The sequence below is a fragment of the Rhipicephalus microplus genome, chromosome X, assembly GCF_043290135.1.
Source record: "Rhipicephalus microplus isolate Deutch F79 chromosome X, USDA_Rmic, whole genome shotgun sequence".
In the NCBI taxonomy this organism is placed as follows: Eukaryota; Metazoa; Arthropoda; class Arachnida; order Ixodida; family Ixodidae; genus Rhipicephalus; species Rhipicephalus microplus.
Genome location: NC_134710.1, coordinates 288,734,478 through 288,759,281, shown reverse-complemented (window position 1 = coordinate 288,759,281; position 24,804 = coordinate 288,734,478). Strand labels below are relative to the sequence as shown.

General features: G+C 39.6%; 1 protein-coding gene across 6 annotated transcripts in view; it reads right to left on the bottom strand.

Moving 5' to 3' along the window:
* The window catches only part of LOC119161429 (glucose transporter type 1), a 284,322-nt gene that overhangs the window by 33,447 nt on the left and 226,071 nt on the right, over positions 1 to 24,804 (bottom strand). For all 6 annotated transcript variants that reach the window (XM_075879298.1, XM_075879300.1, XM_075879297.1 and 3 more), the window contains 8 exons: positions 22,256 to 22,380; positions 20,832 to 20,900; positions 18,577 to 18,678; positions 13,296 to 13,403; positions 7,060 to 7,148; positions 6,797 to 6,895; positions 4,750 to 4,962; positions 3,067 to 3,142 (listed from right to left, as the gene is read on the bottom strand). In XM_075879298.1, coding sequence (XP_075735413.1) covers positions 3,067 to 3,142; positions 4,750 to 4,962; positions 6,797 to 6,895; positions 7,060 to 7,148; positions 13,296 to 13,403; positions 18,577 to 18,678; positions 20,832 to 20,900; positions 22,256 to 22,380 — 881 coding nt within the window. The remainder of the gene's footprint in view (positions 1 to 3,066; positions 3,143 to 4,749; positions 4,963 to 6,796; positions 6,896 to 7,059; positions 7,149 to 13,295; positions 13,404 to 18,576; positions 18,679 to 20,831; positions 20,901 to 22,255; positions 22,381 to 24,804) is intronic.

Genomic DNA, 24,804 nt, shown 5'->3' with positions numbered 1-24,804 from the left:
TGTATGTATGACATAGCATTAATATTACAGCTCCATTTCTGATGGTTCAACTGGGACATTTGAGCACTGGCGATCTATTACCTCAAGAGCGTTGTGAAAGACAAATTTTGAACAACAAGCATATATAGAATCACGGCCTTCCATTCAAATATATACCTTAATTTTTTTCATTGTTGCAGTTGATTTAATAACCATAAAACCCCAATTTTGATTTACCAGCACACGTTCCCCTCAACTTTACAGCTCATGTCATCTTAGTCAGCCAATAAAAAGTTCTGCCATCAGCAATTGACATGACAACACATGAGGCTTGTTTAGTCATAGTTAACCTATGTTCAGAGCATCATACCACTTCAACTGTGGTGCCATAATGACTTAACACACACAAATGCATGATACTAAAATAGCTGACCGTCCTGAGCAGCACCATTACATGTTATAACCCAGGTGGAGAAATGCGAGAGGTCTCTAAACTGCGGCGCTTCACAGCGCTGACTATTCTCTTGCGTTTCGGAGGTCCTCCAACGAGTGGTGCTGTACAGTTGAAAGAGGGGAGGGGCCTCATTCACACACGCTGCATACAGTAGCGAGTATTTGTTTGCATTGAGTTTTGTGCACATGTGTTGCTTTTGCACTGTTTTTTGAGAAACAAGTTTTTTGGTAAACATGTGATTGGCAAAAAATGTTTTGTTCAGCACTGCACGACAGGGTGAAAGTTGTGTCGGGAGAAGAAATTGTTTTCATCCCCTAGAAATGACAAAAGACCGGGTACACGATGTGGTAATACACATGAAAATGATTTTATTGCTATATCAAACAAGCATTCATTGCATTTGGAAACATAGATCGTGCTGAATTGATGTTCCCCAGTTGAGAAGACGATTTATCAGACTGCTAGAAGCGTGTGCTATACTGGTATGCTGAAACAGGTGCTTTTTAGATGCACCTCCACCGTGGTTAGAATGAACACTGCTTTTAATTCTTGAGCTCAACTGTGAGGTAAAAAAGCTTAGTGTTATTCTTTTACTACAAAACTATTATGTAAATCTATTGTTTGAGAGAATGAAGGCTAAGGATATGTTTACAGCTTCAAATGTTCAAAGATGACATCACTGGCTAGTGCCTACGCCAGTTGGCGGTGTCACATTATCATTTTAGGATAGCACGAAGGCTAGGATTTCAAATGTTCATCATTAAATATAGACTACATATTGCCCGAAAATATTTACAAGTGAGCATGCCTGTTGTCTATTGACGCAGTAAAAATTACAACGAGGCAGCTCCATTTCTTTCATGACCTTTTTAAAGTCCTACACAATCACTTGGAATTTCTCAGGACTAGAATATGTGGATTGGATTTGTTTCTCTGAAGGATTTTCCCACTCAAAATGTGGGCTACCAAGTTGGAAGTGCACGCTTTATATTTTCTACACAGTAATAAAGTGAAAAACACACATCATGGCTACAATGTGCTGTCCTATATAAGCATTTTACCCAAGTACGAAGTCAAGTACAGTTAAAGTGACATTTACTAATTGCTGAAAATGTTGGATAAAGGTCAATTACAAGGTTTTAGAACTACAACTAAAGCATTTAGGGGCAATGTTTTCCCAATATCTTTATTTCAGGAGTTTTCCCATTCACGTATGGTTTTTACTGCAAGGAAAATTATATAAAATCACTATTACTACCCATTCCACACCTAGAAACTACTGTCAGGTAAATGCCAAGATAATAAATAAGTATAAAAAATACACGAGTGATATACTTAGGCAATCATGCTTCTTGCATCGTGCAAGGCAAATGAAATTGAAGCGGTAACAACAAAAGATGGTAATCTTAAAAGCCGCTATAGCATGAATATTGGTTAGGCATGAATAAGGCTGCAAGCTTGTACAGTATATCGGGCAAAAGCAGGGTGCTGGAACAAAATGTTTCGTTTCAGTCTTAGTTTTGTTTCACTGACGAAAGTTCTGTTCTGGGATGAAAAATCAAAACATTTTATATCGTTTTGCAACAGTTTATATTTGCATGCAAAAATTTGAAACCAAACCAATGATAAAAATACACTATTTAATTTTAACATAATCAGATTACGAATTCTCTGAGCAGACTGAATGCTTTGCATAAAGGGAGTGAGCGTGAAATCAAAAGCAGCACGTCATCAAGTGTAGACTGATGTGTATGACCGCTGTGCTAATAGAACAAACTTCAGCGCCGAGAATTCACTCTCCACGCTGCCTTCTGTCATCGTCACACCAAAGTTCATTTGTGTTATATAAACAGTTTGGGTTGCCACCATTTCCATTTTTCGCATAATTTCTACACATCTTTATCTTCGAATCCTTGCCTGAGATACGCTCTAATACTGTCCTTAAAGATGTGCATTGACGCTCATGTTTGATGGCCTAGTTCTCTCAAGATTTCCCAATTTGCCCTTGACCCAAAAAGATATCAAATATTTTGGTTTTACTCTGGAACAAAATGATAAATAATATTTTGGTTAAATATTCATACTAATCAAAAATGCTCTTTGTACTGTGTTTACTTTTTGTTCTGTTCCAGCACACTGGGTAGAAACATAAGTACCTGTAACCCAGAATCACTTCTACAGCCCATGATCAAATTTATTTAATTTACTTAAGTACTATATCAAGTCAACTGATAAGATTTTGCATGCATAAACTAACAAATTCAATAATAGTATATTTGCAAATATTATAATACATTATTTAGTAGTGCTTACGTACACACACACACACACACACACACACACACACACACACACACACACACACACACACACACACACACACACACACACACACACACACACACACACACACACACACACACACACACACACACACACACACACACACACACACACACACACACACACACACACATCTTGCTGTATACATCACATGGTCATATATCTATTGCCATTTTTTTTAAATTCAGTCTTCAGAACTTTACATTTATCATCTAGGTGCTGACAAATGGAATTAGTAGTCTTAAATTTGCACATGGTCTAATTCATGAAGTAAATGCAAGATGACTCACCTGGACCAATTGCAAAAAAGACTACAAAGCACAAAGTGCTCACTACACTCATATAAGTGATCCAATGGTATAAGAACTGCAAAAGAGAAGGCAAAAGATAATCATCAGGACCTGCTGCACAGAAAAAAAGTTCATGAAAAGAAATGAAGGTGATCTTAACACAGTCACAGAAGAGGACAAAAATTTTTTTAATGAAATGCTGCTCCCTGCATGTTACACATCACATAAGGATGCAAATGAACTCAGCTTACAAATGTTAAATGACCAGTAAACAACTGCGAGGTCAAAAAATTGTCATAAAAAGAAATATCTGCACTTTTGTTGTGTGAATATGCAGCCACAAGAATTTTGTGAATACGTGCTATATTAAGGAAGTGTCGAAAGCTAGAACATTAGTTGCAGCTGGTTTTAAATTTTTGCGCAGCCTCTCCACCCTTCTCCCCCACAGGGAGGCGAAGGCGTAGCCTGTTCTGGTGACTGGTTTAGACCAATCCACGAGCTACAGGCTCCCTCAAGTCGCCGAACAGCGACTTTACGTCACTGCACGTGAAATAAAGATTGTTCAGGCATAAGAAAGGAGTGTGAGAACAGTTTTTCAAAATGGAGGCTCTGCACTGCACGCAGCACTGTAATATTCAGAAAATGTGATTGCCCCGGTTTAATCTACGAATTGCCAAGCTTCATATGGGGGTGTAAAAGAGAAGTCTGAGCCTGTTGACCGGTACCACTCCAGCCGTTTATTAAAAAAAACAACGAAATGGTAGTGAGACTGTAGGCATGAACCATTTATGTGTATATTCTAAGTTGCACACTAAAATATAAAGTATTTTACTGCAATGGAAGTTAAAAGTTCGAAATTGAGTTTAATTCACTTATCTGTCCTTTCATCTTTATCCTTGCTCCCCCACCATTCTGCCATAGTCCCTTATTGTCATACAATTGATGGCACGCCACTTTTACACTCAAACTTCCCTCTGGTCATGAGCTATAAAATTAGTTTCTCCATTACCCCAATCAGGGAGCAAACAAGGTGCAAATAGGTACAACATTCCAAATGCTATCACATAGCTTTGTGCTTGGTACTTTGCACAAAGTTGTGTACAAATTGCAGGCTCGCAGTCGTGATGCCTGTTCTGAAGGCAAGAAAATGCAATACTTTTCCACAGCATTCCTAGCGCACAATACAGCAGACATTTACAATACTGCTTTCAGCACAGCAGCCACTTTCAATGTTCATCTAACAAAAACAGTTTTTCACTGTCTTAGAAGTAAGTGAAAAAAGTGTTATAACTATACACTGTCATCATCTGTGTGTCACCAGAGTCTTCAAGCTGCCACTGTTATGTTATTCTTGTGATTTTACCAAAACCACGGTATTGTTGTCACCAGATTGTGTCAATACATTAGCTTCAGTGCATACACTTGGTCTTTTCAAAGGATAGCAGAAGCTTTACACAAAGCTTTGCAAAAGATCAGAGAAACTGCTGTTGCAGTAAACAAGTTAAGAGCTGCATTAATCACTAAAGCCTAACATTTTTTTACATGCATAAACACAGACAACAGCAGCAGCCTTTAAAGTATGCATGAAGCTACCAATTACGGAGTTAGGACTTTGCTGAGATTAGAAACATGCAGTGACTATACCTAAAATGAGACCTGTAATAATGTTCTGGTTCTGCTAACCTTGACCAGCAGGGAGATAGTGATGAAGATGCTGAAGATGAACATGCCCCCCAGGCCGTACAAGTGCAGCGTTCGCCGTCCTGCTCGATCCATCAGTGGAATGGAAACTAGCGTCATGACTACCATGACTACACCAACTCCTATGGTGGCAAACTTGGCAGTGCTTGGTGGCAGGCTAGCAGCCTCAAACAGTCGCACAGAGTAGTAGAACACCTGAGGAGAATGAATGCGATAATGTGGCTTCGCCTATGACTCCTACGAAAAAAGTGAAAAACAAAATTTGGCAATATTTGCACAACAATCTTCCATTGACCCGTTGTGCCATCACAGCGGCTACGGTGTTGAGAATTTGGTGATGCTGATAAACCTAGGGCTACGGGTACAATTCCCAGGCTGGTTCCACTTAGTTTACATAGACGCAGGGTCAGGCATATTACCTTGCCTATTCTTACATTTCCCTTCCTGGCTGTTGTGTCCAAAAACTAATGGCACCTACGTTGGCCAGCACATGCTGCCAATGAAAGTAGTCACAGTACTGAGTGTGCAGTGTCATCGTTATAAAAAAAACAGCAAAACTGGCTGTTGCATCTTTCTGTCACTTCTTAGCCAGGAGGTTAACTGCCTGTCGGATGCCTACAGGTATTCATCATTGTTACTGTGTCACCCTTCACGTTTGCCAAGTACTTGCATTCCTCTTATCTAACCAATGAACCAAACGGTTGCAAAAGTGTGCACTCGATTTGATTGATATCTGGGGTGCAACGACCCAAAACCACCCAATGATTACGAGAGACACTGTAGTGGAGGTATACGGAAATTTCAACCTTTCAGAAACTTCGAAGTGGCTATGGACTGTTCGCAGGAAGGACTTCAATTCACCCATTTGACTCAGCTGCTTATTTCCACTTGTTAAAAAATTAATTGTGTTAATTTCTACAACTACAGCCGTGATAAATGTTTCTGAAGATGCCTTCTGCTACAGTAAAGGGAACACCGCAGGTAGCATGCAGATACCTCGTTCCTGAATTTTTTAATAATAGTGAATACATTTCTTGAAACACCCATCATGGTGGTCATGAAGATAGTGCCACACAGCTAAATCAAACTGCACATTTTCAACCTCACCGATTCGGTTGTTTTCAAGCTTATCAATTTGCTTGGACACGGCATCATACTGGTGTTTTGGTGGCAGCCCTGTTTTTTAACACAAAGATGTTAGTGTATTTCCAGGCCCTTTTTGATTGTATGGGGGGATATTGCAGCCAAAATTCAGGGTCAATTTATTTTCAACATCAATTCACGTAGCAAGTAGTAACATAATGCAGTGCAGCACTGCAAGAAGTAATACAGAAAATAGCAATGTACAAAAAAATCCAGTATTTCCAATTTATATAATACATGCTTTGACAAAAGTAAAAATGTAGTTTTAATACAGGAAATGTTGCAAGAACAAATCTAAAAAAATTATGCTAGGTAAGCTTATGCACAAAATATTGCTGCTAAAGTAAATTATACCTCAGGGCAAAGAAAAAACACAAAAAGTCATGAAGGAAAAAAAAACGAAGCTGATATTGTGCATATGCAATAGAACATAATTATTCAGGAGATGTGATGACTGTATGACAATCTCTGTTCCCCATAAGTAGTTCTCCGATGTGGAATATTACAAATTTCACGAAATCTGACGTCGTGTATTTAGGTTCAGTGACAAATAGGCAATACTCTATTCCCCTTCAACAAAACCTTCATCATACCCCATGAATTTCACTGTAGCAAAATTTAACTGAATGTCTATGTACTAAATACCCAATGCTTTAAATAATCAATCAAGAAAAAAATGTTGGCTATTGTCATTTAACCAAATGTGTGCTTACATAATGTAATTATTGTAAAAATTAATGTATTAAGCAAAACATTTCTTCTGCAAATGCTTGCATTACAATTGCTCCCATAAAAAATTGTGAGAGATTAAACTATTTATAAAAGCTGGTTAATGAAAGAAAGTGAAATAAAGTGTATCTTAAGAAAACAAAAAGAGACTACTTACAGCTATAATGCCAGAGAGTTGTTGTGAGAGATGCATCAACACTCCAATCAGCAGTGGTAGCTGGAGTGATCGAGTTGTGATCACTTGCATCATAGTTACCTGAAAAGAAGTATGTGATAATGTCAGGCGGGAGTTCAATACTCTGGCATTGTATTAAATAACTGTAGCCTTGTCTGTCCGTGTTAATTATGGAGTGTATATCTCCACCTTCACTTAAATATGCCGTCCTTTCTTCTACAAAAGTAACAGAATGGTGCACGCACTTTAGCTTCCTGCTGTTGAGCTTGCTCCTCCGTTTTCATCTCCTCAATATCATCTTCAACCATACTTGAGCATCTCAGCTTTTGTAGAGCTGTGGGTGGAAAAAAAAAGAAAGAAAAACGATTGTGTTAGCTTAGATCACACAATATAAGTGCTCAGATGAACCCATTTGCATGTGCGTCGAAGCACACTACTACAACCAAACCTTGAGTTAGAAAACCCAGAACTAACTACATTTGTCATACAACAGGAATATTTTTTTTATTATGGTAGTACAGTCAACTCCCAGTAATTCGAAGTCGGCTAATTAGAATGTTTGGTTAATTAGAAATCAAGTGGTCCCAAGAGTCTTGCATGAAGGCGTACAGGGAAAAAAATGCTCAATAATGCGAAGTTAAAAGCCCGTAACGTTGGTTAATAAAAAGTTATTTTTCAGTCGAGAGGTCCGAGAGGACAGTGATTTCTCAATAAAATGGGGAATTTTTCATGTGCCAAGACAGCTGTCAAACCGCAATGTTGTTGCCAACACAACTGCCCGCAGTGCCACAGCTCGTGAAGCGACAATCTTCTTTAGTGAATGCTGGGGCATTGTACTGACTGCATCGGCTAACTAGACCTTTCTTTGTGGTTTATCAATGTTTCAGCCCCATGCTGGGTTGATTCTAACAAAGTTAGAAAGTATACGTGTTCTGTAGTTAAAAAAAGTGCGATGCTAAGGGAGAACAACACAGAAACACACACATAGTGCAGTGTGCGTGTGTTTGCATGTCCTGCTCTGTCCACATTCAGTTGCACTGTTCTAACTTAACATGATTAACCAACTAACCCGCTAGCCCGCTTTGGGTTGATTCCGCACATGTTTTCGCATCTGATCATTGAATGTTTTGATGGCGACATTTAATAATGGCAACTCGCAGCCTCTACCCTACGCTAGACCTCACTTGAAAGAAGTTGACAAGGAAGGCATCGCCAAATAAGACATCGCACGAAAGTGCGGCATTAAGTCTGTTTCACATGCTGTGATTGCAGCGAGAAAAAATCGTTTTGTGCGCTCCATTCGCTGTGTTCGCAACTGCCGCTAATGGCAGTTCCGTTTCGCATGGACTGCAAATTCTCTTCGATTTTCACACTGTGATTCCGCAGTGAGCAAGATTTCTTGTCGCCATTATTTGTGGCAGACACTGCAGAATTTTTCAAATTTAATGCAATGATGCATTGAGGGGAAGCATGTGCGCCCATGGTTCCTTTCCCTTTTACGGCAGCGCAACAGCCTAGTTGTGGGCCGTGTCTGTTCTTTCGAGAAATGAGACAATGAAGCCTCTTTCGAAGGGAACGGTCACCCCGCGGCTGGTGCTCACTATCCCCTTTTCTTTGCTCACGAAATGGGTTACCCCACCTCATCGAGGAAACCAACCTTTGTTGGGGAGAGAGAAACTGCGAGGCTGATCGAAACAAGCGTGCCGACAGCGACAACGTCTCTCTTGCGCCAGCCACCAGACGGAGGACAACCCCCGGATAACCCTTGCGAGCCAAGCACATCGACAACCAAAGGCGTAAGCATCAACCCTTTGTTATTTTTCTAGAGCGGACAGTCCCTCTATGCAACATTTGCGCGTTATTGCTAACACAGCCATAAAGTGTGGTTTTGTTGACCTAGCCTGTGATGACTGCGATGACTGAAGCTATGGGCAGGGGATGTTAATCGTGCATGGTACACTTGCATGCGGCAGAAACACTAGCTAGGCTTCTACATCAGCCGTATAGAGTAGAACCCCTTTAACGTACGTCATGATATTATTATGTTTCGACAAAGAATAATGAAGTGCATGCATGCCTGGTCAACTAAGAACACTTTCCAATCTAAATCTATTTTAAGATGCGCAACGTTGGCCATTACCAAAACCATGTGACCTAAACCATGACCAAAACAAACACATCGACACAATTTCAACAGCTTGGTTGGTGGGCCTGGCCCTATTTCAACAGGTCCCGAGCAAAAAATCACTCCACCAGTCTGAGCAAAAATTTCCAAAATGTTGGTAGCTCGCCGCAGACCGCTGCAGCAAGATCAAACTGCTCTTTTTTTTTTCACTGCGAGCGAATTCACAGAATGAAAATCAATACTTTTTGTGTCATGTGAAACGGCCTTATAGCACGCTCTCAAATTTCATAAAAGCGCAAACAAGTGAACTCACACCGGTAGTTTTGGGCCGCTGTTACTAACGTTTAAAAATTCATCGCCGTGAACAGCAATGTCGATACATGTGGTCCACTGATAGACAGCACAATTGTGCAGATGGTTCGACCAGTAGACGACAACGAAATCAGAAATGAGCCACTACCGAGGGCAACCGATGTTGCTGCGAGTCGTGCGCTTGTGCAGCAGTTTTTATGTTTTGTTGAAGAAGACAATGCAGAAGAAGGACTTTGACTTGTATAATGCTTGGGAAACTTACCACAGCCAGGTTCAGCAAGAGAAGAAGATGATGGACTATTTTTTAGGAAACTGTCAGGTTTAAAACAATAAAAGTGCAGTTTTTTGTAGATTTTACTTAATTAGAAGTTCATATATTTCAAAGTTTTCTGGACTTCCTATCAACATGAGTCAACTGTACTTCCATTAAAGGGGCCCTGCAACACTTTTTGAGCATGGTCAGAAAACACTGCATATCGGTAGTTGAGGCTCCCGACAACACGCGAACCAAATATTATAACGCAGCACGCGTCCTGGAATTCAAAATAAATTATCAAAGTGAGCTCAAATAGCTTTCTTTCCTCTCAACAAATCACAAAATAAGCCCAAAGATCACTCGTAGCAAGCCCGTCTATGAGCAATTGGCCAATTTGAACATGGCGCGCTCGGTTGTTACAGAGGTCGCCACGAGAGACTGTCACTTGGCCACGCGTGCGCACAATCGCACTGAAAAAGCCACGTAATCGAAGAGAAAAAAAAAGTGCTCAAGGTCACGAGGCGCGAGTGAAGTTTTTTGTTTGCCCCTCCCGTTTCTCCCTGCTTAGCTTCCAGCGCTTTCATCGGGACAAGAAATGGGAGAATGCAATTGCAGCGTGTGACAAATTTTAGCAACTCCACTCGTACTGGGCGGATTTTTTAAATTTTTGCGGCGTTGAATTTGCGAGGTAATACGCTTTTCCAGTGAATTAATTCTATGGTTACTCAAAAAAGTGTTTCAGGACACCTTTAAATACCATAACTTTACCATTATAATTTGCCTCGCAGGAAAAAAAACACTCTTCATGCTATACTATGTATTGTAAAGTCATAAAATATGGCTGACACTGAGAACCATAAGTGTGCATATACAGTCCACGCATATTTTTATTACACCATGAATGATCAGAGTTCCACACATATTTTTTATTACACCATGAATGATCAGAGTTACCAGCAAATAAGTTCTCTCCCTTCCTGGCCTCCATATGACAGCCCTCTGTTCATACTGTCGTTCATTCTGGTACAGGGAGTTGTGTCAATGCAAATTGTCATGCAGCAAACGCCAAAATCTTTCATCAAGCTCCACTAAGGTGAGATTTATACCAGTGATGTGGCACACTAAAGCCTAGTGACATTATGATTAGCACCAGTGACATTCTTTTACAATGTTAGATGACATGGCTGCAATTGTTGGCTTAATTACAGTGACACACACACTTTTTGTTTGTCACTGTGACCAGGTTTTGCCTGCTGCAATTGTTAAATGAATTATCACTCAGCACAAGCACCACCATATTTTCTCTAATGGTTTTGCCACCTCTAATCGTACAGTGTGCGAATAGTGAGGTACATTCTGGAATGCATGCAAAGTACCGCATAGACTGCCTATAACACATGCTGCCAGAGTCTCGAATATCGGCACTATCACTATGTTCTTCAAACTATGCATGTGTGCACAACATTCCGATAATCGAGGCATGCGAGTTTGGTCTAAATTTGCATACGCATTTAGGGGCACTGATACCGGAAGGTAGTGAAGAAGCACTCATGTCTAAAGAAACCTGGACAGAAGGAAATGTTTTGCCAAATGTCATAATAAGTATGAATAGGAATTCAAAGAAAGCTAATGGCATAAAGTTAATACATAGAATCTAGAGAAAAACCTGGGCTGGTAAAGCGACAACCACAAAAGTGCCAACATCTTGGTTCGCTCTCAATGTTGTAAATATAATATTAAAAGAAGTACAAAATTTACGTGATGAAATGACCAAAATCCTTGTAACAGTATACATGAAAAAACATTTACACGATTAAAACCTGTAGACATTGTTCTTTGTTTCAAGTGTTGTTAAGATACAATGGCTATTTATGCAATTTACTATGTACAAAAAGAAGCATTTGCAGGTTGGTTTGCTAGATGGGCCACCATACCAACATCACCATTCAAGAGTGCACCAGTGCTGGCTCGCGACCGATTATGCCAGTTTGTACGTCATAATATCATATGCATTGTTGTAGTGCATGCGTTATGTGCATCTCATGTCACCACGTACCAATAACATGACTTCATGTGACAACCTTGCCTTTTTCTTTCAAAGTAAAAACTTCAGCGCAAACCCGGACGAACTACAAAGAAGAGATGGGACAAGCAGTGATAGTATTATACCAACTAGGTGCAGTTGAAGTTTTTTTTAGTTTCTTTAATAGCAATAAACTACTGGAGCAGAAAAAATGGCTTTATCACAATTACGCTGTTTTTAATGCCTGGCACCTGACACGATTGAGAACTGGTATGGCATCCTATCCTCTTTTCTCTAGCTTTTCTTCTTAATTCTCAGCTGCACTACAACTATTTCATTAAACTATGCACCAACTTGCTTAATGTTACGCTCCGCTGAAGTTATATGTCTTTGTAACTGTTGCTCAGTAGTCTAATTTTAAACAGCTCCCTTCCAAAAGCAACTTGCTGAAGAGCAATCGGAAGCTGTGTAGTCTTTGAACATCGTAATATGACAAAAAATACAGCGCTTCGAGCCACAAAGTGTTTTTAGCTTAAAGTGCCTTTAGATGCACTGAAATATTTATGCACACAGCATGTGGTTGCGTGACACCTATAGTTAATACTATTATTTATTTAAGAAACACTTTACAGATCCTGTAAGACATTATGGTAAGAGATTGATTGATTGATATGTGGGGTTTAACGTCCCAAAACCACCATATCATTATGAGAGATGCCGTAGTGGAGGGCTCCGGAAATTTCGACCACCTGGGGTTCTTTAACGTGCACCCAAATCTGAGTACACGGGCCTACAACATTTTCGCCTCATTATGGCAAGAAAAAAATCGCAACAATAAACAGGTGAAATTCATGTAAACAAATCTAATTCAACTGTAATATAATCACTCTCATCAAGCAGTAAAATATATTATCAAGATGATGTTTACTTCATAAAAGCATAGTTAACATTCTTCTAGACGCTTTGCATGTTAGTGCGTCTTCCTCAAGAAAAAAGTTCTCTGTCTAGGATATTCCTAGCTCGATCTGACACAAAGGCTTGCAAGGTTATTAAGAGTGGATTGGCACACCATAAGGCACTGGAAACCCTTGCATGCACCACTGTGATGGTGCCTCAATCATGCTTCTTCCAAATGCACATGGTTGTATCTTATAAACAATGCTACTATGACCATGTGAACAATACTCAACCATCAAAGCTAACCATCATGTCAATTGTCTAAATGTCATCAATAGTTTGCTAAGAGAAGCTCATTCACAATGCACAAGTAAACAAGACTATTTTGACTGTAGTATACGCAAAAAATATTTGTGTAGCTGAAGGCTGGGAACTTAAAATTGCGAAAACCAAGTCTAGCAAAATTTTCAGGCACAAGTAAACGAAAGTCCAACTGTAATAAGTGTTTCAACATTGCCTCTATGCTACAATTATTATTGCTTCAAAAGAGCACAGGTACACACTTAATATTAATGATGCTACATACCATATGCTGGTCTCACTACATACTTCATGAACAATCGTCACAAGTCAGAACATTACTTTACACTGATGAACTTCAACCACACGCTCATGCCTGTGCTTACTAACAACTCAATACGCATTCTCATTCTATTCATTACATAAGGGAGGTCTCTACATGGGAGAAATTATGCATAAAAATACGCATGCTCAGTGAAAAGGCATGTGGATTCAGCACCAAAATAACTCAAATGGTGGTTTAGTCCTATTAATCATTGTAGAAAGTAAACCAATACTGAACGCTTACCTTCTCGTGCTAAAGACTCTTGCTGTTTCGAAATGAGCAAATATCGTGGACTTTCTGGGCAGAAAGGCAGCAGCAATAACTGCAACACAGCTGGAATGACTGCAATGGCTGTTTTTTGGGGGAGAAGCCAGAAAAAGAAGAAAAGAAAGTAATAGAAATGAGAACTTATACAATGTGCACCAAACAGACTGGTTGTATGAAAGTTGTCAATGTATCAAAATTGAACAATTAATTTTAAATCTCTTCAAAAAAAGAAAACAACTGTCCCGGCTTATTTTAATGAGAATTTCAGTAATTTTGTTTTCGCCAAAGAGAACATTCAAACTAGATTGAGATCTTTATAGCTCATACAACAATTAATATGTGAACAGACATCGCAAGACCTATACTCTCAGTCAGTGCACCGAAGCCACTGCTTATATATTATTTTCCCAAACTTTATTTTTATTCTTTTAGAATGTAGCAGGTCATGTATGCTTCTACAATTGCTTAACTTCTTGATTCAAGAAGATAAAAATTGGAGCTTGCTTGAGCTTCGCTTTCAAGAGGAGATCGTGATAGCATAATCGGGCCTCATGCGCACTGCCTTTTGAACTGAAAGAGTACGGTCAGGAAACGAACGACTCTGCACATAACATTGGATGTTTCAAAGTATCATTGAATGCCTATTGCAAGCACAGCTGTTAGATGCGTACTACACCATTATTCCTTTTACGACTCAGAGAAGGGCCCACAATGCATCTGTTCGCAACACGTGAACTTATGCAGCTGTTCACTTTGTCGATGATTCTGTTGGCAATAGTAATTAAATATGTCTAAGTGCTTTGTAATGAGTAGACCTTTAAAACACCCACTCGTAGCTCAATTCACATGTTTTGAAGCCTGGTACAGCTCTATGCTTCTGCATGCAACAGCATTACGGAGACTATTTCCCTACGTGACAGTCATATAGTGTTTTTTCCAAAGCAGCCTCGAAACAAATTATAGCTCTGTAGTGAAACACCTGCTTGACCTGCAGACAGCCTCGGTTCAACTCTCACTCATACTTGAAAATTTTGACTATTTTATTTCCATCCTTCTTGATTTTCCCGTCATGGAAAAATTGATAATTTTTTGCCCACAACCAATGACGCCAACTATAACACCGATGCCGGCATTGCTGTAAAAAGAGCTCTTTGAAAGCAATCTCATTAAAAAGAATGATGGTCTTCACTAAATGTGCATGAAGGCTTGCACTACTTCAATAACAAGAAAAACTACTGAAATTAACACAGCTGGGCTACTGATCCAAAATGGTATAACTTGTTCAAAAATAAAGAGCAATTTAAATTACTGTCTGAATATGTTAGCCAAGGCATTATTGCGACAACATTGAAGAGGTTTCACAAGAATTCCAGTGTAGGCAGTGCGGGCATCTTTGGTTGTGGGCGAAAATGCAGAGGTGGATGAGAGTAGAAAGGCAAGGTAGATGCAAATAAAGATGGGAGCTGGGGGCGTTTGCAGTTAGGCTTTCTTTGCGGCACAGTTTACACCTCCATTGAGAAGCGAAAACAGGCTAGTGATTGGGAAGGCAATAGTGTGTGTGCATGCGTCCCTGCGTGCAGATAACACTAGCGCGTTCAACTCTAAAAAGGGAAGCTTAAGGGCCCTACGGTTTTTTCATTCAGAAAGTGTCCCAGCAAGAACATTAAAGACTTCTTTTACAGTAACACTTGGTGTTGTAATTACAAACCAAATGGACTGATAAGTGCACATACAACAACTAACATTGTCGGTCTTTTTTTTTTTTGTGGTTTCACTGCCTACAAAGCTTGCAGGTTGTACTTCTACATGCAGAACAGCTGTTTATACTTCTGCTGCCAGGTCTTATAACACGCCATTTCCACATAAAAGATGTCATGGTAATGCTTTTCGATTCTCTTGCTTCATTGAACAGTGCTCACATATGTATACTGAAGTTGTGCCACCTACAACCTAGAAATGTCTCAATAAGGTCCTCTGAATTAATGAAAAAAGGGATGTCTGTCAAACTTTGCTATAAACAAGACCAGTTGGCTTTTTGAAATTGTTATTTCTATGTTTTAAATTGCATGAAAATAATTGGTAACTTATGCATGTATTCATATATTTGACACTACAAACGCAATTGTGTACACAGTCATTTGGAAACAAGCATGAGAGAACTACTTGTACAGGCCTGGATTTTGCCATTTCCACAGAATTCAATTGGATCTGTATAGTATAAGCTCTTTACCTTTACTTTTAAGTAAGCAGTATGTTGATTATATCATACCATGAGAAGCCAGAAATGTCCTTGTTTGTGCCTGCCTGTGCTACAACACAATAAGGTATGCTATTCCAACAAACCCATACAGTCACCCTAGCACTGCCTGTGTCTCTTTGGGTAAATGGTGGGAAACTGGCCAACAGCACGATTTTGAACATACAGTTGAACCCCTTTATGAGAGGCACGCTCTGTGCAGCAATTCTGGTTTTTTATATGAGACGTCTCTTATAAGCAGGGTACCACGTATGCATTTTACTATCAACACGTATTTCACTGTAGCAGACTCGTGTCTCATATACCCATTAGTTTGTTACATCAGAGTCTCTTATAAAGGGGTTCAACTGTACTACATCCTAACAAAAATGAAGTGTGAATTCAAATATGAGAACACAACAGGTGGAAGTGCTTGTAATGCATCACCTGTGAACTATGATAGCACATAAAGCCTCACCTGACACTTACTTTTTCTGAAGTTTTTCTAGCATCTCAGTGCATGACTACCAGCATAATGTACTACCATATATATATAGAGTGCCGAATGTACAGTAGCGCTCAATAAGAGTTGCAACGCACTGGCTGCAGTCAAAGTGACCCCAAGTCTGAACAATGACACCGACAAACATTAAATTAGTTCAGAAAACTCCAAATTGAGAGAGTTTAATTCACCAATTTGTTTTTCTATGTAGATGCCACTACGCAGTGTTGGCGCCATTTTGAGCAGTGACAGCATGTTGCAACTCTTACTGAACACGACTGTACGTTGACACCTAGTAGAAGAAACTGTAGTGAAATATCAATCTAATGAAACTCAATTTTATGAATTCCTGATCCACAAAAAAGTTTTCATTCCCCGGCACGCAGCCATAGGGTGAAGTGTTGTTATCAAAACAAATTAAGGAACTTGGCCACTAAACTGAATCTAACCCAGTTTTTTCTCAAATAAGTGAGTGAAAAGCAGCGATTTCCTTCCAGGTTTGGCTTAAGTGGGTTCCTCTTCGAGCGTCCACTTTAACACTACTACAGAACATCTAGGCACTTCAGTCGCATTTTGACGAAGCAGCACGCTGCACCCATTCACGGAACAGATTGGTGATGCTCTTATGTATCTAGTGGCACTAGGGGTGCCAGTGGTTGCTTCATTATTTTGTGGTTTAGGCTACAAATACTAGTAGTACCGATTATCTCCTCAATACTTTCTCATTAAATCGCTACACTCATTCACCACGTCCTTGTAGTACTATATTGGCAACCTGTCATAGCTTCCTATGACTGATTGCTTGACCTGCTTTGCCAGGACATGAAGCACCCAATGTCCAGACAACATGGAAGGTTCCATGTCCAGAAAGCCAGTAGGCTGCCCTTGCAGGTTTTTCACATGTGCAGGTGTCAGTTATAGGTAAAAACAATGCTGGGATAGCTTCTGGGAGTCATAACATTACAATTTTAGATAACATTACATTTTTTTTTACAATTGAAGGATTGAAAAATCCTGTTCTCGATTTAATGAACTTCCAGATTTAACTACATACATTTTGAGAGTTGTCATAACTTTGTGAAGTCGAAATTCAACTGCATTTAATTTGTCACTCTTTCTTCATCACTTCACATCAAGTTGTATGTATGACAGGGGTCTTCATGCTCTACACTTTCAATTTGTTTACTAAACTTACAAGAGATATCAACCCTGCTAAGTCCCCACTTTTCTATCAGTAGAGAGGAAGAAGCAACACAAATGACTCACTTTTCTTCTTCTAGTTGGCAGCATACGTAGTTCGTGTTAACATTTATATATGACTGAACGGGACATTTTCCCCCTCAGAACTATTTCACCAGTGAGACGTAAAGGGGCATTTGAATTAATATAGCAGTGCAATAAGCGTTTATGATGGTAAATGAACCGATTTTCTGAGGAGTAGAACACACAGTAAGTCACGCAAGACACAGAGAGGCTAGACGTAAAATAAAATGAAGGGACGCAAAAAATCATCTAAAGATGTTCAAGCTGTGTAATTTTTTTCAGCTTCTTTGATTTGCAATGCATTATAAAAACATTCCTGAAGAATGCCATGAGGTACCTCACAAAAGCTTTAGCTGCTGCTGCATGTAGAAAAAGGAGGTACTTCTAGAAGCAGTTATTTACCATTATAAGCAGTTCACTGTAGGTCAGGCCATACTGTTTAGGTGGCCTAAACAGCAATATGAAAGATTAACATTCACTCACAGTATATCTGCAAACAAATTTATGGTGCCAACGTCAGACAAACTAGAGTGCTCTGGCAGAGTAATAAACACACAGCGCTTGACTTGGCTCTCATCAGGTCTGGGCAGGTTCTTCTAGTGGTCGTGTGCTTCGATGTTTTTTCTAAGAGTGTACAACCCTGTACAGCTTTAGATGACTGCTTATCGCTTACCGAGCTTTTAAATTAGCTAAATAAAGAAAGATTAGAAGAATGCTTATGGCTCACCATTTAAAAGTGTGTAAAAGATGATGCATGACTAGTAGCTTTTATTACACCTTTTTTATGCATTGATTTCACAGTGACTAGCCTTTGGCAGTTACACCAGACTCGGACAGTGACAAAAGCCAGTCCTTTTGAGATTCTGCAGCACAAGTTCTCCATAAAATCATTGAACTCCAAGTCAGACAGAGTGTCAATATGTAAATTTAAAGAATATCTGAACTGTTCTAGTGGTCACAAAGTGTGCAGGCCACACAAAAATGCGTAAACTATCACACACTACACACACAAGCACGTGCATGCACACACACACACACACACACACACACACACACACACACACACACACACACACACACACACACACACACACTGGCAGACAGATCAATTGTAGTTTGTGCAGGGAGGGCAACAAGAGGCCCTCATCAGACAAGTGCAGGTCATTTGAAGAACATCTTTTAAAACACAAAACATTACCAAGGCTGTATCCCGCTACGCTTACTATGTTCAAAGACAAAGAGGAAGAACTTCTCACCGAGCAGGTATGGCCATCCTTCTTCTGTGCCTAAGATGACATCAATACCTAAGATCTGAGAAAGCAGCATCCCCACTGTTACTCCTACTTGACTGACAGTGCCTGCAAGCCAAGGAAAAAAGGAACAGAACAAAATTGTATCAAAAATTACGCTGAAAGAATAAGTGAACAGTCAGAAAACCAGCACTGAGAAATCAAAGCAAGCACACAAAGCAACATCAAATATGCAATGTACATCCACTGGAAAAAAAAGCAAAATGAAGAAATGAAATTAAAACCTACTAATATTATAATCCTTTTCTACATACCTCATCATGACACGAATGATGCAAAGCAAAAAACTATTAACCAGTTGCTTATATTGAATGAGCAAACCAAAGAAATGGAAGTAATACACTCCAACATGCCTGTTTAAAGAAAAATTGTTTTTAGGCCATGAACACCCAAAAACCTTGGTCTTGATGAATTGCCAAAATACAGTTATTTTTTTAACATAGTCAGAAGGCTCAATATATTATTATTAACAAATTGGGAGCCTTTAAAAAGTAACATAGTAGTTGATAATTGGCGGAGGCGGGTACGGCGCCTACACCAAAGTACTGAGTCGTCTGCTCAGCGGCACGCGTGGCTGCACCAAGCCTGCACTGTCAGCGTAGGGGGTGCACGAAAATCGCGAACTAGCCCTACACCATTCCTGCACATATAGAAACAAATAGCAGGGTTCAGAGGTCGTCAATGCTGCACCACTGAAACGAATGACCAGGTGGAGCACCTCGTGAACTAGTTCATGTGGTGCAGGCGAATCGAACGGACCTATATTCAAAACACAGTGCCTAAGTTTCCAGCTTCTATGCATTCTTGAAGGAACTTGCTTGTAAGTGGCCCTCCTTTCCTCCCCAGGAAAAAAAAAAAAAAAAGAAAAAAGTCTTCATGTTGCCTCCCAAACTGCCTTCTTGACTCCAGCAGCCAGCCACAACACTTATCAGAAAAAATTATTCATCTCTGCTGGGCAAGATTATTTAACCCAATCAAGTAGCACAAGCAACCAACATCACAACCGCTCTACCTCTTAATATTTATCTGTGCTCTCACTAGAACACCAGCCCCGCACAGTGGTCTTGTGGCTAAGGTACTCAGCTGCTGACTCGCAGGTCGTGGGATCGAATCCCAGCTGCGGCAGCTGCATTTTCAATGGAGGCAGAAATGCTGTAGGCCCATGTGCTCAGATTTGGGCACACCTTAAAAAATCTCAGGTGATCGAAATTTCCGGAGCCCTCCACTACAGCATTTCTCATAATCATATAATGGTCTTGGGACGTTAAACCCCACATATCAATCAATCAATCACTAGAATACCAATACACTAGGATATCAGTAAATGGAAACCTGCACAACTGAGCTGCTGCTTAAATGAAATAACTGCCTCTGATATGATTGGCTTGGAAATTTCATTCTGCACCCCTGTTCATCTCTCAGTAAATGGAACTCCTGTTCAACGGGACATATTTTCCTAGTTCCTTCAGGTTCCGTTTAATCAGAGTCTACTGTATGTCCACTTCTCTTAATGGAAAACTCAGTCATCTTGTTGTTGAGTGTACCAAATTATGAAGCATGAAATAAAGTAAAAAGCTGTTCTCTAATCAAAACATGATGAATACACTATGCAAAGCAGTTACTCCATTTAGTAAATGTTTGGAAAATAAGGTTCATGTTCAAGCAAATGGCCCATTGAAGTTTAAAACTAACTTTTGTTTCCGTTTGGGGAGAGATGGGGATGGGTGCATGCATATTAAATTACAAAAGTTAAAGCACCAAGGTCTAATTTCATTTCACTGAGGCAGGAAAAAAAAATGTAAACTGTTAAAACATGAACAATAGGTAATGACACAGAATCGCAACAGGCAGCATATAAAGGTAGCAAAAGGCCTATAGGAAACCTAGTTTTCATACAAGCACTGTTGGCTTATATTCCCCTAATAGGTGCATGCCACCATTTATAACACTGACGAAACTGTTAAATCTTTACAATGAAAAGGCCACTGCACTTCGCTGTACTGCTTATCAAATCAACATTATTTACTACTACACCAACCTAAGAAGTTAGTTACAGTTCAAGAGGTTGCAAGATCACACAAAGGCAATAAGAAAACAAAGAGTGTAAACTGAATTAGCAAACGATTACACATAACTGCCACATAAACCTTACTGCATATGCTCAATTAAATGAAATCAGTACGACAGTGTCGATAACATACCTAGGCCTCCCCTGAGTGGCACAGGTGATATCTCTAGCAGGTACATTGGCACTAGTGCAGTGTTGAGACCTAATGAAAAAACAGACATTGTTATTTAAACTCCCAGATATAAAAATCCATAGCCACAACAGATGTGCAAACACCAGAGGTGAGTAGTCAGTGGACATGGTTGAAACTGAAGATTAGCACAACTCAGTATAATCAAACTCGATATATACCAGAGTTAAATGTTTGATTTAAGCAAGCTTGACTGTACCCGAAAATATCAAACTCAGAAAAAAGTCAGGAATTAGTTCCATAAAACAAATCATTCAAGATAAAACTTTTAAAAAATTCACCATATTTTCTAAGTGAATTTCAGTGCACAAGCGGGAGTTGCAGTCACTACTTCATGAAAATGCAAAAAGTGAGATTTCACAGCAATACGAGGGCGAAGAGAGGTTCTTTTCCATTTTTTTTAACAGTTTGTGGCAGGGGCGCGTGTTGCATACAGGAGAGGGTTATAACCAAAAAAATACAGTCTAGGTGTAAATAGTGCCTCAATATCTTAATACACAGCCGTGCGTACTTGGCAGGCACCACAAAACCTCTCGTTTGCCTTAGCCCAATGTAAGCCTTGTTTTTACAACTAGCGTGTTTTTAGGATGCTGTAAGATGCAGCAACGTCAGATTTCATTTCTTCAAGTTGAACTACATTTTACATCATAACCCGTGCGGGGCACAGCAGGTTCTTCAGTTCTCATGGCAGCTATCCGATAACAAAGGGGGCAGAGAACCGCATAGAAGCGAACAGTAACTGTGTGGGACCATTCGATGGACATGATGACAGAAAATTGTGGGAGAAGGAACATGATGACAAGCTGCAGTTTATACTCAATCTGTGTGGCACCCTCCCGATCTCACAGTTCATGCTCCCAAATGCACTCAGGTAAGCCCCTTCAAACAAGATTTTTAACAATGCTCTTTGGCACCTTTCTGTGAGAAGTGACTGTCCTTCAAGAGAAAGCCAACTTTTCAGGACATTTTGACCTACCCAATGTTCAATACATCAAGTACTTCGGCTATTTTAGTTCGATGTAGCTGTTGATTTTCCTGCCCATTCACATTAAATCAATGTTTTGTTCAAAAACAATCGGTATAAAGAATATTTCAGTTTACCAGAGTTCGGTATAGTTGGGTTTGACTGTACAACCATTCACAGCAGAGTGTATGCAAGACAAGACAAGAACAAACACACAATGTTTATTCATTAATAGCCATTATTAGACAAGTAGGAAAGCATGCTTCATAGCACTGCTTAGATGTCCTGTCTGCTTAAATTGCACATATGCATCCTACAGTTTCAATTATATGTCTGACATGTTAGGCCATGAACAAGTTCTATCAGTCAGTGGGAAAAACATTAAGAAACATAGGTAACTTGCCACAATTGATTCCAATGATAAGGCGACCAAAAATGAGCAACTCGATGCTTCTAGAAGCATTGCTGAAACCCATCAATGAGCCTCCAAGAATGCCCATAATATTGTTGATGAGCAGACCCCCTTTCCTGGAAAAGGCATGAGCCAAATATTACCACAACATATTCATAAAGTTAAAAATAATGATTATTAATTGCCAGAACATAATGCTTGCGTAAGCAACTACATATTGCAACATTTTATCCCTGTAACAGCTCTTGCCAGGCAAACAATTCGAGTCAATTCCTCCTTTTTATTGGATGCCTTGTACCACACCATGAACAACTCTGTAAATTATTCTTTTAACTCAGACTTGGCTTCTTGCGATCCTGCTCTATCATCTCCTCTTTCAGCCTCATTTGCTCTAGTCACTGTTCTCAAGTTGAATTCTTGCAATACAACTTAAAGCTTTCAGATCACCAACTAAAAGTTTAACTATGTAGAGGACAGATAATCACCAAGCAATACAGTCGACTCTCGTTAATTCAAACTCGAAGTGACCTCTGAATTTTCTTTGAAATCTATGTAGAGGACAGATAATCACCAAGCAATACAGTCGACTCTCGTTAATTCAAACTCGAAGTGACCTCTGAATTTTCTTTGAAATACCAAGAAATTTGAATTATAAAAAGATAGATGACACTGCATGAGGTGACACCACACATTATGATTGGACATTGATTTTATCACATTTAAAATTTTTTTAAGTGTTTTTAAACCATAACTGCATGCAATGAAGAGAAAGCAGAGGTGTGAGCTCCAGAAGTTTATTGGCCATTTACTGCTGATCAGACCTCTTAAAGAAATCATGAATTGCCAACTGCTTCTTTGCTATAGGTATATGCCTTCAGCACAAAGCTCTCTATACCAGTTGAGAAGCATCATTGTTTACCATGTGTGTGCTTTGTTTCAAACATTTGTTTACTAGAAAAGCCTTTTTTCTTGAAGGCCTGGTGTGCATATTTTTCATTTTTAGACTATTATGATTATATAAGCACTCAAATTTTTAAGCAGTAGTGGAAAAACAGCAGATAATTTTTGGTATGAAATTGCAAACAGTATGCATTAACCGAATGATGGCATTTGAATTAAGAGGTTTTTAAATACATTGAGAGGATAGAGGGCCAACCAAAAAATTGAATTTTGTTTGAATTAACCAAAAGTATATATTATTAGTGTTTGAATTATTGCGGGTGTACTGTAATTGCCTCACTAGAAAATCCTGACCACATGAGCCTGCAAAGTTTCTTCGAAGAAACATATGGCAATGCATAACTAAAAAAAATCATGCCTGTAGGAATTCTCTAATAGCACAGTTCTGTTCAGTCCCAGGATAGCTGCACCCATGAGCTGACAGCTCACTGACCAGTCTCTTGCTATCATACAGTCGGGTGTGCACAGCTGGGCATTAAAAAAATACCGACTTCTACAGTTACTGCTGTTGCCACTATATATGTTACATTTGTAATACTACACGGCTGTTAACAGTTCACCTTGGTTTACTTGCTAATAGTAACTAGAGGAATAGCTGTTCAGAGGCTGAAAACGCCAGGCCTGCGCAGAAGGTGCAGCACAGTTACAGCGAAAGTTGCATCAGCAGCCCTTCAGAGCCTTTTGTAAACACTCATTAAATAACTGCTTCAATCCCACTTGCTTGATACCCACTACAGCATTAATAATAAAATTTTTGTATAGTAGGCTGGCATTCACTATGCTATTTTTTGTGATTCTTCTGAGAAGCGTGGTATCCGCTAAACACTTGCAAGAAATTTTGTGCCAATTGATTATGTAGTTGCTGATGACGATGAGGAATTGTGCCTAAAGTCAGTATGTGCCCCAGTTATTGGTTAACAAGAACAAGCTTTTGTAATGGGCTGGAGCTTTGGATGACCAACATGTTACGCTATTAACATTGTGCAACGACTGGTTGTTCTTTCGCCGTTTTAAAACGCTTTATAAGTCGTATTAACGCGATTGCTTTCCCAACATCAAACTTGCCTAAAGCAAGTTTGCCAAGAAGTCCCAAGCACTGGCGTGGCTCAGTGGTAGAATACTGGCCTGGCCCCCAGCGGACCCGGGTTTGAGCCCCACTGTGTCATTGGTACAAGTTTTTTTTCTAATTTCGTGCATTGTGGTTACGAACACCAGTGGTGGCGGACAACTACGACAGCATGTGACCCGAGTTTTTATCCCATAACAGCTTTCGCAGTAAAATGACAGAGAATGCACGGGTTTCATGAACCATCCCAACACGCTCGTATAGCATGTAGGGTATTGTGCAGCTAAGCTCAAGGATGTGGGTTGGACTCCCAGCCATGGCAGCCACATTTTGATGGCGGTGAAACACAAAGAGTAACCCCATTACTTTGATGCTGATGCCTTTAAAGAGCTCCATGTGGTAAAAATTATTTCATAGTCCTCCATTTTGGCATGTCTCATAATCGTTGTGGTTTTGGCACATATAACACCTTAATTTACAAGATTTATTGCAGGTTTCATAAACAGACAAAAAT